At 45.4% G+C, this 19,117-nt stretch overlaps 1 protein-coding gene and 1 long non-coding RNA gene across 3 annotated transcripts in view; one reads left to right on the top strand and one right to left on the bottom strand.

The window, feature by feature from the left end:
- The window catches only part of LOC125740063 (uncharacterized), a 66,751-nt gene extending 56,597 nt beyond the window's left edge, over positions 1-10,154 (top strand). Inside the window, exon 4 of the long non-coding RNA XR_007397433.1 lies at positions 10,019-10,154. This is a non-coding gene — a long non-coding RNA (uncharacterized LOC125740063). The remainder of the gene's footprint in view (positions 1-10,018) is intronic.
- A 102-nt stretch (positions 10,155-10,256) lies between these two features.
- LOC125740060 (insulin-induced gene 1 protein-like) lies at positions 10,257-16,943 on the bottom strand. Of its 2 annotated transcripts, none has more exons than XM_049010765.1 (6): positions 16,699-16,943; positions 16,299-16,612; positions 15,509-15,633; positions 14,933-15,099; positions 14,257-14,356; positions 10,257-11,798 (listed from the first exon to the last, which is right to left on the bottom strand). In XM_049010765.1, the coding sequence occupies exons 2-6, from the start codon at positions 16,588-16,590 to the stop codon at positions 11,769-11,771; spliced, it is 714 nt and encodes a 237-aa protein (XP_048866722.1). In that variant the 5' UTR covers positions 16,591-16,612; positions 16,699-16,943; the 3' UTR covers positions 10,257-11,768. The 2 variants fall into 2 exon arrangements, with proteins under 2 accessions (XP_048866722.1, XP_048866721.1); XM_049010764.1 differs by having other exon boundaries at positions 16,734-16,942.
- Positions 16,944-19,117: the final 2,174 nt, after the last annotated feature.

Here is a 19,117-nt window from a genome sequence, read left to right as displayed (position 1 = left end):
CAAATAGTCTGCAATAGGTAATAAGTTTGGGTGGGAAAATACCGGGGAAGTTTGTTACGGGATTCTTGATGTGTGGTACTATAGCAACAAGCAACACTGGGATTCCCATGTTAAATAAAACACGAGGTTCTCATAACTGAATGGTTAATTCGCCCACGATCATATTGGACGCTTTGTTTGCCGTGTTTAGAATAATTGCTAAATAGCAGCTAAAACAGAAATAAGTACGACATTAAAACTACATATTGTTGATTTAATGTACTGCTCCATTAAAAACAGAACACAAAACAAAAATAAATACAATCCCCTGTTGCATATTGCCGCTGATTTCTTGCTTATTAAGTAATAGTTATTATAAAGCTAATATATAGTGCGAAATCGCATTTAGGTAACATGGCACTTCTGCACAAAAATATGGGGGGATTATACACAATATCGGATCACTGTGAGCTGTAAGTTACCAGAAACCCAGTGATTTACTGGCGGTTCGCATCTGTTGCTCTTCTTGGATTTACAACTCATTCCTGGCATTTGCACTGCGCGTCTGAGGGAGTCGGCTGAAGACAACAGAGGCCAGGTAATTGGGAGTCGTGGGGTTAGCTGGTAAGCTTCGTGAGACCATGGTCAGTCAGTCCGTGTCACTGGCAGTTCGTTTTTAAGGGGCGGGGGTCTAATTTCAGTTCAAATGCCTTGGCTTTCGTGAATCAATTTGTGTTACATATTTGAAAACTTCTTTGTGTTAAACTCCAAGTTGAACATGTGTAGAGATCTCCAAAAAAATAACACCAATAAATAATAAAAGTATTAATAAGGCCTATATCAAACGTAAGATAACCATATACAGATATAAAATAGACAGACCTTCCATATTTGTTTTGGTTTTGCCAGTCACGTTACTCACCATATCCATTTAGGCCTACCGAATTTAAAGTATTTCTGGAATCCGCCAACACAACACAAAGAGGACGACATGCATCAAGACTTTTTGCAATGTTGGCTCAATGGTAGTGGAACGAACTTCCTCTTGCCATAAGAACGGCCGAGTTCCTTGCTGTCTTCAAACGTCATCTGAAGACCTCTTCAAGGGCTACCTAGGAGACTAATACCCCCTTACTGTCCTCTCCATCCATCAAAAAAAAAATCCCACTAACAATGTTTGTCTGTTCACTGTTTTTTCTTAACAAAGTTTTTATATACAACGTACTTAGCGGTAGCTTTGGTTTTAATGACAGTTGTTTATTTTAGGTCTAGCTTATCGATCGAAGAACAGTCATGGACTACAAAGCACTGTTGTAAGTCGCTCTGGAGAAGAGCGTCTGCTAAATGCTGTAAATGTAAATCTAATCTGTTTGATCTGTAAATATTTTCTTGTCGTTGTTATTGAAGAACGTGGTGGAAAACAAAAGCAGCTCCTCAGTAACTGCCCTAACCGACGTGGCGCCCTAGGCGAGCATCACCGGCCGCGCCCCCGTCCGAGGCAAAGTGAAGTTAGCTGTCAAGTTGCCCCCCCCCCCCCCCCCTCAGAAGTAGGCGTCCTAGACGGTCGCCTGTGTCGCGTATAGGACTGAGCATCCCTGCAATTCGCACATATGTTGTGAAACTAAATTGGTTCTTACATGAGCATATCTTCGAATAAGTCTGGAAACGGGTATAAGCGAGATAATCAAAGGCATAGCTGCATATCTGTGGAATGAGCATTGAGGGGTTGAGGTCTTCACCCATTTTCAGGGAGTTGTATTGGCTGGTTTTGATTATTGGGGGAGGTTAGAAACCCCCAATCCCCCCATAATCTACGCCCATGGTGATAATATTACTTGCGGGCTGCTATTTCCTGTGTTGTAACGTAATTTTCGGACCGGATACTCTTCATTGTTGTATACTAAGATGTAACACACGAAGTCGAGGTCGGAAACAGAGCTGTCAGCATCCTGAAGCGAGGTATGCAATCGCAGGTTTTAAAGCATGGATCAGACACACGTCAATCCCCCATCTACCGTCCTTCTTGGATAATTGCCTGTCTGATATCCACGTCCTTTTAAAGTGCAAACTTGTTCCCTTGCACGTCTCTTAGGTCTCTTTCGGCAGTAAACATCGGATGTTTTTTTCTTACTACAGATAGATAACATTAAATTCCTGTGCACAGTTTAAACGTAGCGCAGGTATTAATGATTTTTACTTGTATACATGGAAACAAAAAACATAAAATGCTTTAACCACTTCCTTTATTATTACCTGGAAACCTCCTTTGGAATATCTGACTCCATCCATCCATCTATTCATCACGCTTATCTAATAGTCTACAGGGGGCGCGGTAACCCGCCAGTCAATCTCTGGGAGCTTTGGGCACAAGGCAGTCTAGATGAGATAAGGTGGTCGTGTGTCAGACTTAGATCTTGAAATATTATTGGGCAAACATGAGGAACCAAAACATTCGTTTATTATTATGAATTTATTCGTATGTTTATGTACATAGATTTGCAGCTGGCGCAGAATGAATCGTATGTGTATCACGGTAGCGTATTTATTACTGAGGTCAGGCCAGAAAGACATAGGGACTTTCTGTGTAATGGTGACAAACCGTACTGGTGATAGCATGGCGCTCGCCAGAGATCGCAGTCAAACGGGTTTATCGGCTCAGTAATTATCATCCATACTGACATGTTCTGCTCTGACTAGCAGATGAGTCCCGGTGTACCCGGGCAGAGCTGGCGTGTGCCATCGGAGAATAGCCGGCCAATATCTAATCCTTCCTGCGTGCCTTTTTTCCCAGATATTTCCTGTTGCCATTGAGTGCTTTGAAATGTCAGAGGCCATAATTTGAAGTAGCGCGAAGTACACACCCACAGAAGGCTTTTGTTTGCAAAACATTTGCAAAGAAAATGAGTCTGACTTGAGTAAAAATCGGCGTAAACAGTATATTTAGTTACTAAATCCGTCTGGTGTTGTTTAGCATGCGGCAATTCAAATGCGCGTGCATTACTTAATATTTAAGGTATTCGTGTAGGCCTACATAATTTTGTTCACTGTAGTATGTTAAATTGTAATTGATGTAGTACCGTCTTATGAACTGACTGGACGACTTTACAAGGCGCTGTCACACAGTCTTTGCTGCCTAGACTATATGATCATATTTATTTCTATTTCGATCCGTATTATCCCTGTATCTGTCAACGCAGTTAAACAGTGAACACGTATATCTCCATCACAAAACTTTGAAATGAATGGATGCAACCCTTCGGATCCATCTATCCATCCATCCATCCATCCATATCTAGTTCTGGGTCAGTGTATAGATCAACGGACGTTTTATATCTGTCAAGAGGTTTTATCTTCAATATAGACAGTACAGCCGTCATTGATATCAATAGGCGTATAATTCAACAAGTCAACTAAATGTTCAGTAATCGGTGTCGCCATCCTTGGTGGCGTTAGCGAAGTATGGATTTGCCTATTTGAAGTAAATAATTAGCGACAAATACAAATTCATAATTAAGAAAGCTTCACTGAACCTTAAAGAGCGTTCTTTTTGATATTCTGGAGAAGACCCTTCAGAACTGAAGATCATAAGGAAAGAAATAACAAAAAAGAAAACACTTAATTCCTAAAAATGGCTGTTTACCACCTCCAGCCTCTTTAAATTTCGCACACACAAGCCTCCTTAGTTGATTTGACACAGAAAAAGGCATTGAAACGAAGTTAGTGCAAGTAAATTGACTTGCGCTTAATCTGACAATTCATTGACTTTATACAAAGCCGACCGCCTAAACACGGAGAAAGGGGTGCAATTAAAGCATTGATGGCCATTAAGGAAATCGTTTTGTTTTTCTAGGTCTCACTGAAGACATAAAAAATAAAATACAAAATACGCGTTTGTGTTGAGCTGTTAACCAATAACAACTTCTGAAAAAATAATAGCTCTACCAATTCTGCGACTAGCAGTCTAGTGCTTCTCTCAAAGATAAAGTATAGTCATAAAAAGTCAGATCGTGCCGCCGATCGGGATGTTTCCGATGCCCCGTCCCGCTCACCACCTGCTGACGTCCAGTTAAGTTTAGTAGACGTTTTTATTTGCGCAAGTGCCGTATATTTACTCTTGGGACCGTTTGCAGCCTGAAGCTCTTAATAGTAAGAAAAATAATGTTTGATATATGTTTGGTAGTGCAAACATTCCTTTTACACACTTCAGGGCTGTTGCGCTTAGAAATAAATCTACTAGCATCCCACCAAATTCTCTGACTTTCATTTTAAAACTTTGTTTTATGTAAACTTTAGATACTAAAGTTGATCCTGACAAGGTTTTTAGCAGCGGATAGTTGCTTATAAGGTGACATGTATCTCGCATTAATCCGACTATGATTTTGGTCGTTTCACCTTAGTGACTTGAAGTTAGTAAAATGCCATAGACAGAATCACGTTCTACAATGTCTAATATCAAAAATATTGAAATTGATTATCATTATTACTATGCTATGAACACGCATATATAAGTAAAGTTCTCAATCAATACGTCTTTATGTGCGCCTCAGACATGAATGCAAGCGCTATCTCTGAATCCATTTTTTTAGCATTTGCCATGTTTTGTGATTGTTTATAAGGACACCAAAAAAAAAAACGTTATCATATATCGAAAATCACAAGTTGCTTGTTGTTACTTAACCTGTTCCTCGTATAATTTGCTTCGTGCCAGTAGCACATTTGAATAAAGTGCAAAATAATAAACAAATCTATATGTTCAAATATTTATGGCGCCAATCAGAGATCCTATGCATTGTGTCCATTTAAAGATTACGATGATCAGAGGTTAAGTCAGCAGGCCCTGGGCTACATGTGTTGTAATTACATGGTTAACACATCTCCGAGCTGCACAATCACGATTCCTTACAAAGAGAGGCCGTTATCTCATTACTGGCTGCTGTTTGTGTTTTTAATTATGCATCAGTAAGATCTATCGCAGTTGTTTTAAGGTACTAAACGCAATTCTGTGTTGCATAACAGCAAATGTACGTAATTTGTTCCGCGGTATATAGTGGTGAGTCATACTTCCCCAAAGAAAGATTGGTCCTATTAATCTTTCGGGAAAATTATTATGCGTCACAACTGGTTTATTAGCTTTATTAAGCAGGTGCAAAATATGCAAAGCAAATGACGCTTCGTACACTCTAAAAGCAAATGCATAATCTTTAAGTTACTTTGCTAATATTTTGCAGGATTTGGAATAAAATGTTAATATGCATTTCCATCTTGGCTGAAATTCTGTCTCGGTTTATAAATGCGACAATTAGTACAACAATTAAGGGTTTAAATGCACCAAAACGTCAGGGTGCATTTATTTATAGTATTTGTTAAGCAGCGAAAGTGAGGATACGTTATTCAGGAATGTTTTGTAGGGCACAGGCCGGACCAGGAGCCGAGGGCAGGAATGGACTCGTGGTTTTCATCCAAAATTCCCTCATAATGCGAGCAGAATGAATTTAAGTGGGGATTTTATGGATGCATGGGTCTAATTTTGCGTAACATCTCTGGACAACGTGGTTTGAATTTCTTTTTCTGGTGGTGGGGAGTGGGGGGGGGGGGGGGGGGTAACGCGGTATTATGAAAGTATGACCGCGTAATAAATACTCACCGTTTTGTCTGCACATTTCGCCAGTTAAATTGCTTGACAGTTTAACGACTATCAGGTATAGTTTGTGACTCGGGTATTGTCAGTGACTTTAACATAAAACTTTATTGCCTTGTAAAATATCTGGCGTATCATAATTGACCAAAATATAGAGTAGAAACTGAAATACTGCAACGTCATAAGACAGTGAGAATTCGCTAGATAAGCCCCAATATCCTTGCTTACCTTATTCGAAAAGCAGCTCGATTTAACATTGTCTTACTACTGGCAGACCTACACGTAGGCCTATATTTACTATAGTCGATATAGAAATTATGTTCCTAATTGCTTAAAAAGCCTAGAATTTAACTCTAAAATTAAACCATAGAATTGAAACCAGCCATACTTCGCTTGCAAGTTAAGTGTCTTATTCAATAGAGCATGTGCACAGCTCCCTGGCATAACTCATACAATACGTTTAATCATATACGAATATGAGCTTTTAATAAATATGCATGGGAAAACAGGACAATAAATAAAAAATAAATAAGTATTCGGCGTATCTTATTTCGTCAATCGAAACCATGAGTGGCGTCGTCTAAATGGCGCAGCTGCACAAACAGGGTTTCCTTGAATGGCCATCCTGTAGGTGGTTTGAGTATTACGAGGGGTGCCAAAGAAGAGGATGATGGTCCTGCAGGGGTCCACGTCAATCATGTCGTCCATTGTGTGTGAGCTGGGCCGCCCCACCAAAGCTCGGACGAAGCTGAAAGGATAGATACCGCCACCTGGTGGCAGGATCCGTGGGCGCGCCGTGAACAGCGTGCTGTGCGCTGCTGGAGTCCATCCACCCAGCCTTCTATATCCGAAAATGGTCTGAAGTCCTGTTTAAATCTGACCTGGTAGTTCATAGCTCTTGGCTAGAAGATGAGACAGACGATTCCCATAGTGGGCTTTATTCTCTAGCACTTTACATAAGCATTAGTACATTGTTATATCGTCCGTCGTTGAAAGGCTTTGCATTTAGTAAGTACTTATTTGCTCATCTGAGACTTTTATCAGAAAACAAAAGTAAAAAAATATATATATATTATATATACTATATTATATATATATATTACTTATTGACTGTTTATTCTTCCGGGGTGAGTCACGTTAAGTGAAAAACAGTAAGCTTAATAGCTAGTAAATTACGAGGCTCCTCCGGGAACGTGGACCTGGAACCTTTGGGCTGTGGGTATGCGTCCTTAACCCCTAAACTTGAAAATGACCTTTGCCTAATTTAATCAGATATATATTTACTATCGCCGGTCAGCTTTAAGGAATCTGAATTGGGCCGCCTAGAAAAAAAGCGTTTTTTTGTCTTTTTTTGGGACATCAGCCAAGCTAATTCCCCCTCCCTCCCCGGGCTGCTACCATTCGTTATCTCATCCCCCCCACCGCCATCTAATTTCTGTGCTGATTAAGCAGGCCCCCCGCTACGCCGATCACTCAGGATGGTTGCCCCTCTGCATGCAGAAATACGGGGCTTTTTTTAGGCGGCGGCTGACAAGCTACAGAAGCACGTGTGGGAATTTACGCATATTACGCATCTCACGCTTCTTACGCAATATTATATACGCAGGCTTGGGTGTGACTCCCCCCTACGCCGTATCCGTGTGTTTTCAGGATGAGGAAAATGGAAAACATTTGCAAAAGTAGGATTGGCATTTGCCTTCAGAATGGGCAAAGCATTGTTTGCTTTGAATTTTTCTGTTCTTATTTATTAAGGCAATTAAATGCAATGAGGTCATATCAGCAACCAGAGGCACAGGTAGTGGCAAAGCCCCTATTCCGAAGTGGGTGGGGGTCGATGGAGGTATCTAGGAGAACACAGCGGACACAGCTCCCCGTGAAACGGGGCCACGGACGACAGCGATCAGACACCCTGGCCGCCACGAGGACCCCGGGACGGCCGTGGATCTGACGGGCGGCCGTCCTGAAATATTCACGCGTGCAAATGAGTCCCCATGATCTCTCCCTACCCGCCTTTCCCCGACGGAGTCTACGACAAAAATGTCTTCATAAATCACGCTATTAATATAGATGCGGTTCATTTTAAGGGATCAAATGATGGGGTGTGTGTAAGGGGGGGGGGGTCTCCCATCGCTCCCGTCACTGCAGCCACCCAGGATGGGCGGGGGGCCGGAGCCGGGTGCCGGAATCAGTATTTATGCCGTGCTTGGTGGAAAATAAAGGAGGAACAGTAATTACATTTTCTGTCATGGCTTCAAAGGGGACTGCCAGGGTCTGTGGACTGCTTTACCCATGAGGCTTTGCTCCTGCTGAGCCACATCATCAGGGCTGAGATGCATGAGGTGCATTAGCAAGGCAGCCAGACGTGCAGGGGCGCACCATGACACTGGGGGGGATATGGGGCAGGGAGGGGCCGAGGGCTGGGGGGGGAGGGGGGGCAGTGACACTGTGCAGCCTTATTGTTCCCCTGGCCAGGCGGGTTGTTATCAGCTAGGATAGTGACTGCCAGCGGAGATCAAAAGTTCCTGTGATGGTTTTCAGAAGTGTCGCAGCTGGGGGTCTTCAGCACCCCCCTCAACAGAACAATGAGGAAGGTCTCGCCGGGGCATCGGAAGCGATGGGCGCCAGGTGGGCGTCCATCGCCAGTAGGCATGGCATATAAAATACGGAAATAAAACAGCATTTTTGAGACCCGCTGAATGGTGGAGCTGAAGAATAATTGCAATAATAAAATCTTGATTGTGATTCTGCTGCTGTGCTCATTTGTTTTATTAAAAATGACAGGTGGCAGGACCCAGGGAGGGGAGTACGGCTGGAGCAGGGGTGTCGCTAACCTTTTTCCACTGGGGGTGGGATAGCGTTACCTCTCTGGGTTTTAGGTCAAGCCCATATGGTAAGGGGGTGGAGGGGGGTCATGGTGCATTCTGGCCCCTCCCAGGCTCTGAAATACCTCTTTCATCGCTGCTTTCAGCTGGTCTTAGCTTACAAACCCCCCCACCCCCTCGCCCCCCCCCCCCCCCCCGACTGCCACTACCTCCCCACCCATGAATATTCCTGATCGGATGACGACTTGTGGGCTTTCAGAAGCCGCCCGATGCGACAGCTGCATCGCGTTAATGTTACGTCTGCGTCCTTGGGAGGGGCGGGTGGCTAAGGCAGGCGTCGGGAGGCGGGGCTTATGGCTGTCCGGGCAGGGGGGGGGTTTAATAACTGGGTTTGTAGGGCAAAGTCATTTGATTTGAGTCCAGGCAGGCAGATAGCCGTGCTGTAAAATTACGGATCCAAACCCCCCACCCCCCAAAATCTGTTTGCTCCTGACCAGGGCTGATGTAAACAGTTATGTATTAAAATTACACCATTTTACCTGCACACAATCTACCGAGGGTACCCCCCGACCTGCAAAAGCAGTCAAGGGGAACCCGCCCCAGCTGCCAAAATATCGGTAGGGTGGCCAGTCCCGCACTGAAATTTATTTCTGGGCAAGGGCCTGGTCCCAGATCGGTGAGAGACACCTGCACCAGAATTGTGGGAGGCTGGTCAAGAGGGCTCCCCTCTCCTCATTAAAACATGAACCTCCCCCCACCCCCATTAAAAGATAGGCCTCCTCAGTCTTCAGAAACTGTATATATGTATTTCTATTTCCTCACGGAAAATGGCAGGAAGGCCATCTTGGGGAAGGCGCTGGTCTGTTGGTGTGGAAACGAGAGGTTTTTTTTTTTTGGGGGGTGGTTGTCTGAGCCAATTATCCTGCTCATATGCAGGGTTGGGGGGGGGGGGCAAGGGGGGAGTCCTCTGTACAGCTGCCTGTTGGCACCGGGCCCCCCTCCACACAATGCTGAGGCCCGGCCCAAATTGGCAGGGTGCCCGGCGCTCTCAGCGCCCAAAGGTTAGCTGTCAGTCCCCCGCTAGGTACAGCGAGGCCCTGATCCGGCGGGAGAGGCTCAGCCCGCTACCACGGCCGCCCGCGATTGGCCAAGGAGCACAGACGTGCCAGGGGCCTGGGGGACAGATGTGCGTCTTCCTAACTGGCGAGTTGGAAAAGCTTAAAAAAAAAAAAACACAGTAACCCGGACAGAACTGTGGCCACTACTTATGCAACCGAATTCCCCCCTGGGATTGATAGTATAGCCACCATCCATCTATCCATCCATCCATCAAACCATCCATCCATTTGCGGTTAAAATCGCCCATATTATCCTCAGAATGATGGAGCAAACTGTAACATTTGCCAATATTTTGCTGACGTAAATTATTGATTATCTGTTGTGTAACAATGCACATATTTTGACAGTATAAAATACTTTCCTTGGTAGGATTTCAGAATACAGAGGCATATAAATATATAAACATCACGCGTGTGAGCACATAATCATCGTGTAACTATTTATTTTTCTCCCTTCCCAGAATTCACCTCTGATCCCTGAGGACCCTGTACAACCTCAGGGGCTGGACCCCCAAACATGGGCAAGATGTCAGTTTCCAGAATGTGTGTGTGTGTGTGTCGGGGGGGGGGTGTCCACATGGCCGCCTCTGGTCTCTGGCCGTTTTCATTTTCATTCAGTTTACTTCACTTTCCAATCCTTCCCTCACGTTTTACGTTGTAAGACGCATCTTCCGCACCAATAAAAACAACCGAAAAGGGTGAGTTTTCTGCTTTTATTCTTTCTGCGTCAGTCATCCAGAAGGCAGTATAAAAGTGAGGCAGCCACATGCACACTCACTTTGACACTGCCAATTTAAAAAAAAAAAATCAAATCGACAGAGACAATCACTGCTTCATCTTCAGTCACATGACGAAGCTTCCTTCGTTCCAGCCACAGTGTACAGGTGGCGTGAGCTTCAGACAGTTCGAGAAGCAGACAGGACAGCCATCAGATCGCTCTGGCTCCTGTCGGTTGCGCTACAACTCCGATACGAAAACCAGAAACCCGCACCCCCAACTGCCTGCTTCGGAGAAACGCCGGAGCTGAACATGGCAGAGGGCATTTCCCCCAGTGAGGTGGCTGTCCACCAGCGGCGGGAAGTGGTTCTGATAGCACAGAAGTTTCCGGACAGGTATTGTTATTGCTTGGTTTGCATCTATACTGCATACGATTCCGTAAATTCCTTTCTTGAGTAACAGCAAAAATACCAATAATAATAAATATAAGACACGAGGCTCAGGCATATAACTGATTGCATGTCAACGGTCTTACTCCAACTTTGTAACAAGCATGGCAATTAAAGTGAAGAAATTTTAATTATTTACATATGATATAACTTCAACAGTGACAAAAGCACTTCCGTTGGTATAATATTACAGAAGCAATCACAGATTGCAGGTTTTCCAAGGCTCTGCAAAGAAAAAAAAACGCCCAAAAAAAATAAAAAATTTAAAAACTCCAGTGTCACACACACCGGGTAATACGGTAAAGCTCAGTGCCGAGGACACTTCCACATTAAGACCGAAAACCTCACACCAAGAAAAGCTGATTTTTTTTTTCTTTAAAAGCATCTGATTTTATCCATCAAAATACCCCATTCACGTGCAGACAGTCTGTAGGGTCAGCTGAATTCTGACTGGTAGTTAATATATGGGATCCCGGTAACACCTCGGTTTACACCCCTGCTGGTAAGGGTCTGGGAAACTGTGCTTGCACGTACGATATTTGGATCAAAGCTAAAGATACTAAAATAAAGCCAGTTGGTAAAATTCCCCAACAGAAGCATGGACCTCAGCAACATTTTTTGCACATGCCTGGAGCATTTCCCTTCCAAAGCTTCCTTACTCATGAGATAAGAATAAAATACCATAAATAAAAGCATACCTTTTAGCACCTGTGTCTTAAACACCTTTTCTCACCAAAAAAAAAACATTCCTCACACGGTAAAACTGAAGTTTCCCCTCTCAAGCAAACCATGGTTTACTAAAAGCCAGGGCGAAGGCTTAGATTTGGGGGTGGGGGGGGGGTCATTTGGCCACCAGCACAGACTAGGCCCGCCCCTTAACGACTGGCACGCTGCATGGAAACTCCACAGGTCCGGCACTTCCGCAGGAGACTGACGACGAAGGTCACGCTGGCGTCCCCCGAGTCGTGCACCTGGGGCGTGGGGGGAATCCCAGGGTGCTATTCGTCCATGTGACATTGGCATTGCATCCTCCTCCTCTTCCTCTCTAGTCATTATGAGGCTTCTCTGCTCCGCCCTGTGGAAAGGGGGAGGGGGAGCTTTAGAAATACCATCTCATGTCTCAAAGTGTTAAAGCTGGTGATATACAGCTGCTTATTATCATCATCATCATCATCATCACCATTATTATTATTATTATTATTGCAGTTTACTTTTGCTTATGAAGCTCTTCACATGATATTCACCATCAACCCAGCTCTGTTTCAGGACATAAACCAACAGCCTACTGGTGCGTGGCTGGAAAAAAAAAAATCACCCACCTCCCCAACCCGTCAACGGACCGGGCCACTTAGAACTGTGAAAAGCATTAATTACACAAGACTCTCACAGCGATTTAAGACATGCAGTCGGGGTAAAAGCAAATATGGTGCAGGGCAGACCTGCGCACTACGACACCGCGAAGGCCGACACGGACAGCGACGCCTATAAAAAGAGACGAGCTGAAGTCAGCAGCGACTCTACACCTGCCGCTTAAGGCCTGCGTGTTTGGGGTGGTGCCGCCCCCGCTCTCTAGCCCCTCAAACACAGAACACACGCCGGGGAAACCGCTCAACCACCCACACAAAGCCTGGGACCCCACCACCCCGAGAAAAGCTTTCAAAAGAAAAAAAAAAAAAACGAATCTGTGACCCAGCAAAATCAATGAAATCCCTTCCAAACCAGTAAGACACCTCACCGGCTCGATTTTGTGTTCGTGTTGTTGTACTGGTTCACCATCCCAGAATGCACCAGGTTTCTGAATGCACAAATTCCCCCCCCCCCCCCCCCCCAAAGCTCTTTTATAGTGCTGATACAAAAAAAACGCAGATACAGGAAGGTTGCTGCGGCAACCCGTTTGACATCTGATAATCAAGCACCCTTTAACGGAAGCAAGGGCTTTCTCACACGACGGGATTATGTGCAATTCTGACGGTCCACTTAACATTTCTGCACTCTCGGCCCAAAAAGCGCTTCTTCGGCCCATAGGGAGGCCTCTGCTCCCCCCCCCCCCCACCGCTGTAAAAATCCACGAGAGGAGAAACACAGACCCACATTAAACATCCGCGTTCGCTGCTTTCGCAAGATCAGCCTTTTCCCCGCTTCATTTCGACCCGAGAAGTGATCAGGGGCCCAAACCCTACTGCGCAGGACAGCCTATTCCCCATGAAGCACATGGCTAAAGGATGGCAAAAGAGAAAGACGAAAAGGCTGAAGATGAATTAAAAACAGAAAATAAAATAAAATCTGCCTCTTTACTCAGAACGGCTCTATGTTCTCAGGCAGTTTAGAGAGCTGCGTGTGTAAACAAGTGCACGCTGACAGATAACAGATGGGAGTTTCATGATGCCTGCCTCGTGGGCACTGCCAGTGTTTACCACTCAAACCACGCATTTGTGCCGGGCCCCTGAGGTTTGGGCCCCCCCTGCTGGCCACAAGCAGTCATAAACTAGGGGGTGGGCAGGAGAAGTGACTCTGAGTGCAGCCCTAGACACAATTCATCCCAGATCTATCACCCTCCTTAACAGAACGGGGGCCAGATCAGGAAGATCGCGACCGAACCGAAGCTTCTGTAAAAGGCAAGACGGCATCTGCACCGTTGAAGCACAGCACTTTCTGGACAGCAGGCTCGACTGGACCCCTTGGGGGGGGTGGGGGGGTGTTTATGTAATGTTATTGCAGCTTAAATATCCCAAGCATTCAGCGACATGGCGGAGAGGTCCGCCACCTCCATAAAGACGGACAGACAGCAGACAGGTTAGTGTTAAAACTGCTGTTCACGCTGATCAGCGATCAATGACACTGTCAGAGGCCAATAAAGTAAAACAGAGATACAACAGTATTAGAAGCTGGATAAAATTTCCACCTCATCATATTAAGTTTAAAGTTTGTTCCATTATCATGTAATTGGAGCTGTTGGGAGTATAGGGCTGTAATTATAAGATTTAGGAGCAATGATGCGAGAAGTTGCCCTGTCATAAGTTTCCTGCCGGACGTTTAAGTGGTGGCGTCACAAGTACTTCACCCCCTTGCATCGCATTTTCAGCGCACGGATCATTAAGAAGGTCAATTCATCCCAGCACATGACCCTCAGCTTTGGGCAATGACAACAGCAGTGTCTGGACGGAGAGAGCTCAGACTCTGCCTGGTATCACGGACTAACAGGCAAGCTTAATCGCTCACTTTACACCCAGACGGAGAGGGTTATAAATTGAAACCACAGCACAGGAGCCGATTATCAAGGATCAGCATTGCTTATCGACGAACAATAGCACTGGAAATGCCCGGAAAGTTTCTAGGGTTTTCCATTTGGTAAAAGGTGACCAAAAAAGTGTATCTTAGAAAAATGGAACAACTAAAATGTTTAAGCAAATTAATACCTCTAAACAGACCATACATGCAGCCACATCAGTACAGAGTGGCCGGACGTCATTTGCTCTGTTCTAACGCAGAAATCTGGCAGCATTGGAGGGCGAACTGAGAGACAAGGGCCTTACCATCGCCAGCTGCCGTCCAATATTCCCGACGGTGACTCCGCCCGAGAAGAATATACACGGCAACCAGGAGCGGATGTAAAGAAAGTCGGGGGAGGTGTACCTTGAAAAGAATAAGTGGGGTGGGGGAGGGGGGGGGGGCAGAGGGTTGATTAAATAAGATGGCACTACGAAGGAAGGAACTCAACAAAAATAAAACCAACACGTGTCAGAGGCACTTCTTTGAAATTCATGACAACTTAAACAGCTTCCCTGCGAGCTGCCTCGGGAGGAACGGGGCATTAAACTTTCATGGCGAAAAACAAAATAATCAGGCCTCTTCGGAGGGATGCGGCTCAGCGAAAAAAAAAGAAAAAAAAAAAAAAAGACTTTTGAATGCCGCCTCCAAGCTGGTCCCTTCCGAAAAGTCCGCCTCTCCCAATCGCCATTGCACATTTCTGAAGACGCCCCACCACTCTGAGTTGCAGAAACCAGTAATTGGCTGGGCACAGGTGCGTGGGACCTGGCACTAAATAATAACATTTATTTTCATTCTCCTAACCCCCCCCCCCCCCATTACTGCATCCATGCATGACGTTTTACTGCGATGATTCTTCTGCACGCGTCACATGAAAGGGACGACGAATCAATACCCCCCATTTCTCTTCCCTAATGATGAGCGACTTAGCCGTGGACTCACTGATAGACACCGTTGTAGACCAGGAGCTGCGCGATGAGTGTGGCGAGGAAGGCGACGGTGATTCCAAGGCCAAAGCCGCTCCGGGACCTGTCGAAGGTCCACCACAGACCCAGAGAGAGGGTGGCCAGGGTCAGGGATAGCTGCACATTGTTGGCAAAGTCTAGTTTCTGCCCTCCCAGGGTTAAGGAAAAAAGTAGCTCTGGAGTATTATAATAAAATGATACAAAAACAAGCATGAAGCTGTTTTTCTGTTACCATAAGCAGCACTGTTAGGAACATTAGTGGATAGTTTAAAAACTAATTCTGTCATCCATCCAACCATTACTGCTTATCCAGGACAGAGGTGTGGTGAGCCAGCACAATAGACCCTGGATGGGATGCCAAGTCTGTCACAGTTTATTCTCAATGCTGAAGTTTATTCATTAAAATATGTCTGGAGGCCAACAGTCTAATCCCTCCTTTTACCCAATTATATTGCTCTTCCTAAAGAAATCGTACAAATGTCCAACAGCACTCCTCATCAAGGGATCCAGACGCCGCAATGTCAAGCTGGAACCCCATAACAGAGAAGGATACAGCACTTGCATGGTTGATGCCCACGAACACGGCAATGCAGCGCATGACGCTGGCCCACTCTCTTTTGAATTTGTGCGGCTCCCCGAGGTGACTGTCGATGCATGGGTACAACAAGCCCACGATGGCTGCAAAACACAAGTCACAAGCTTCTGAGATTCACATACAAATACATGTTTTTATGCTTCCTCTGCATAGACATGAATGCTAAATAGTTATTGAGCATTAAAATTAGTACAATATAACATTAACAATGACTGATTCTTACAGCCATATTACTTTCAGTTTATGGCTATATATAGATTATGGGGGAGCGTTTGTTTGTTTAACTCGGACAACTTCCGTGTTTCTGTTTTTATACAAGTGGCATGTTCTAGATGGCAGCCAATCAGACGCGACTTTGGCCGCTCACCAGTTATGTTGCCAGCCAATGAATAAAGACGACGCAGCACACATGACTTCCCCCCCCCCCCGTGACTGGCTGTTTCCAAGGCAGCGCTATTAGAATCACACTGAGATACAACCACAACAGCCAATCGCTAGTTCTGCGAATTGGCTTAATAATGAAAGTGATACTAAATAGATGAATAAGTGCAAATCGCACAATAAATGAAATTAAATCTGAATAAAGTTTCACATAACATTACTACTCATTCACACAATCGCAGTTAGGAAATGGGATCTGGTTTTGACAGAAGTTTAAAGATATATCCCTTGTACTGATAAGCCGTTCCGCTATTCCAGCCAAAAGTGTACCGTTTTCAGCGCCGGTGGCGCGTGGTCGCCCGCTTACCAGCTGCTGTCCCGCAGCACGGCGGGATCCACCAGGCAGAGGAGAAGATCGTGGCGACCACCTCCTCCGGGAAGAGCGCGACGTTCCGCTGGATCTGTAGCAGGTTGAGCACTAGCGCCAGGACGACGCCGACAGCGAAGAGGACAAGTCCACGTCTCACGAGGCCGGTCGCCCGCAGTTGACCCAGGACCCCCGGCACGGCGGCTGCCATCCCGGCCGCTCTGCACACGCTCTCAGGCTTGACAGCCGCGGAACAGGGGCAGCTTCGCCAGCCTCCGACCAGGCTCGGCATTTGGCACTAAACGCCGGAAAGGCTAGAGAGCAAAATAAAGCGGAGCGAAATCAAAGCCGGAGACGAACCGGGCCTGCCGAACACGGTCGGGCGGCGCGCTTTAGGTACCTGTTGCGGCGGCAGGCTGTAGCCGGTCCGCTTACCTCGTCTCTCGGTATAAACTTTGGCTCGCACCCCGATAATGAGCTGAGCTGAAGCAGCAGCCCCGACGCTGCCTCTCGTCGGCTGTCACGTCGCCGGGTCACATCCTCTTTTTGAGGAGGGAGAGGCGGGGCGGCTGGGGGACGGCAGCCGCGGCTTCCTACCGCAGCACGGGCGGCGTTCTCGGCCGCCGGCGTTCGGTCTGGTGAGAGGCGGCGGCCAATGGCAGCGCGCCGGCCCACATGACGCCACCACACACCACCTCCCTCCCCGGGAGCCAGCGGCCCCCCGAAGCCGGAGCGGAGTCGGTGTCCGGTCGCTGGTGACGTCGTGTAAATAAGAATGTGGCGTTTTAAACGTAGGGGTCAAAAAACACACACTGAGGCATAAATCAGAAAGGACTAAAGCGCATGTGTGGTTGTTGTTGTTGTTATTATTATTATTTAGATTTGACTGTTTCTTATTATATACTCCCACATTATTATTATTATTTGGGTAGTGTTCTTGCTTATTAATATTTTTGTTTACAGTTTTATGTATTATTTGTTAGGGTTATAACAGTTTAATGGGGCATTCACCTGTGGGGTCAAAGCTGAAATAACAGCGATCCCACATACAATGTATGAACAAAAGTATTGGAACACACCTCATAATCATTGCACTTAGGTGTTTCATGCAGCGTCATTGCTACAGGTGTATAACATGAAACACACCAAGTTTCTTTGTGTAACACTTATTATTTACTCACTGCTGGATATTTCCTGGAATTACCCGGTTTATTTACCCAAGAATACAGTAGTTGCTCCCCTCCTGATATTTAACTGTTTTAATTGTCTGCGACAAAGGCCACACCTATTGACTGGACAGCACGGCGGTCATATACCAGATGGATATTAGAGGAGAGATCTATCTCAAGGACGCTTTCATCAAAGCAAAATGCTCTCCATACAAAACGGAGCTGCTATCAGTCATGTCAAGACGTTACATCACTGTCCTGACCACAGCCACGTAGTCAATTATCCAAAGTAAACAGTAGAGTAAACTAGTAAAAAAAAAAAATATTGACTCTGCCAGAAAAACAGCAAAGTCCCTGTAGCTGTTTGACTCGATGTACCCAACTTCATGGGTTTGGACCTGACTTTAGATGTTATATATCTAACACAAATCATAGCTCAATCCCAGCTCACCTGTCATGTGGTAGAAAAATTATAAATCAACCTCTCTGATAACACAGAGAGTCATTTAGAATAAAAGTCTGGAGCTCTCAGTTTGGTGAGTAAAGAAAATCTCTTTTATTCCAGCAATCCAGCAAATCGCTCCCATCACATTCTGGCACTTGGTACCAAGTCACCCCCAGCACACAGATCAACCAGTTGATAAACCATAACCCCCAATTCCCAATAAGGACTTCTAAGTTCTGATTGGTCACAAAATACCAACAAACCAGGCTCAAACGTATAACAAACACAATTCTCCTGCTCTATTGGTTCACCTTGGTAGCAAGATAAAATCCACTCATCTTGCTCAATTTACCAGAATCTGTCTCGGCTTCTAGACTCTACTTAAGATATCTATATAGATATTGATCATATGGCATTGAATCACTGTTAATGTTTGGGTGTTCTATTGATTAATGATTAATACATTGACGTATTGTCATTGAATCACTGCATATACATGGTTAAGATATGATTAACATGATTACTTATACATTTGCACTACCACGTAACATACTATATATTGTCTACTGCGACTATTTTATAAAGCTATAACTGGCTGTGCACCAGTAGGGGCAGCTTCAAATCTCTTCCTGCAGATGGTCCCCCCCCCCCCCCGCCCTTTTGATCCGCTGTCTGCCTCTCCAAGGTCCGAGCTTTCTTCAGGGTCTGCGGAACTTACTGCAGGCAGCTATCACGAAGCGAGGTCACACAGTATTCAAAACAATCTCTTCTTGCCTAAGGCCTAAGACATAACAGACCCAATATGCCTCCCCTCTCAGGCTACCAATGTCCAATTTTCCTTCCACAGTCACAGCATGTTACAGTTATGGTTATGCTGACATAATGGTTAACCCCAAGAAAAACGAATGGACTATAGCACCTGCATAGTAACCAGAGCATTAGGTGGAAAGGCCATGAGGTACATTGTGAGATTTCTCCAGTATAAACTTGGCAGTTTTATGTTGTGGGGATTTTCAAAGACATTGGTCAGATTATTAGACATTCACCTACTCAGATGTTCAAATGATTAGCTGGCTCATGTAGGACGTCATATATCCAGGCAGTCTCCTCATACACTCATCTATAGCCTTGGTAGAGACACTCATGTCAGACGACTTTTAACCCAACCAACTACAAGTAAGATACTGACCACCCGTGACACACCC

Source organism: Brienomyrus brachyistius, chromosome 4 (genome assembly GCF_023856365.1).
Source record: "Brienomyrus brachyistius isolate T26 chromosome 4, BBRACH_0.4, whole genome shotgun sequence".
In the NCBI taxonomy this organism is placed as follows: domain Eukaryota; kingdom Metazoa; phylum Chordata; class Actinopteri; order Osteoglossiformes; family Mormyridae; genus Brienomyrus; species Brienomyrus brachyistius.
The sequence above is the reverse complement of the archived record's forward strand: the minus strand, read 5'-3'. Positions and strand labels throughout refer to the sequence as shown.

What these genes read in the sequence shown, in the direction of transcription:
- LOC125740060 (XM_049010765.1), bottom strand. Translation starts at nt 16,590, where the DNA reads ATGCCGAGCCTGGTCGGAGGCTGGCGAAGCTGCCCCTGTTCCGCGGCT. An exon ending in GCATCAACCATGCAAGTGCT is followed by an intron (nt 15,100 to 15,508) that starts GTATCCTTCTCT and finishes CTGGGAGGGCAG; the next exon opens with AAACTAGACTTTGCCAACAA. An exon ending in GTCTACAACGGTGTCTATCA is followed by an intron (nt 14,357 to 14,932) that starts GTGAGTCCACGG and finishes ATTCTTTTCAAG; the next exon opens with GTACACCTCCCCCGACTTTC.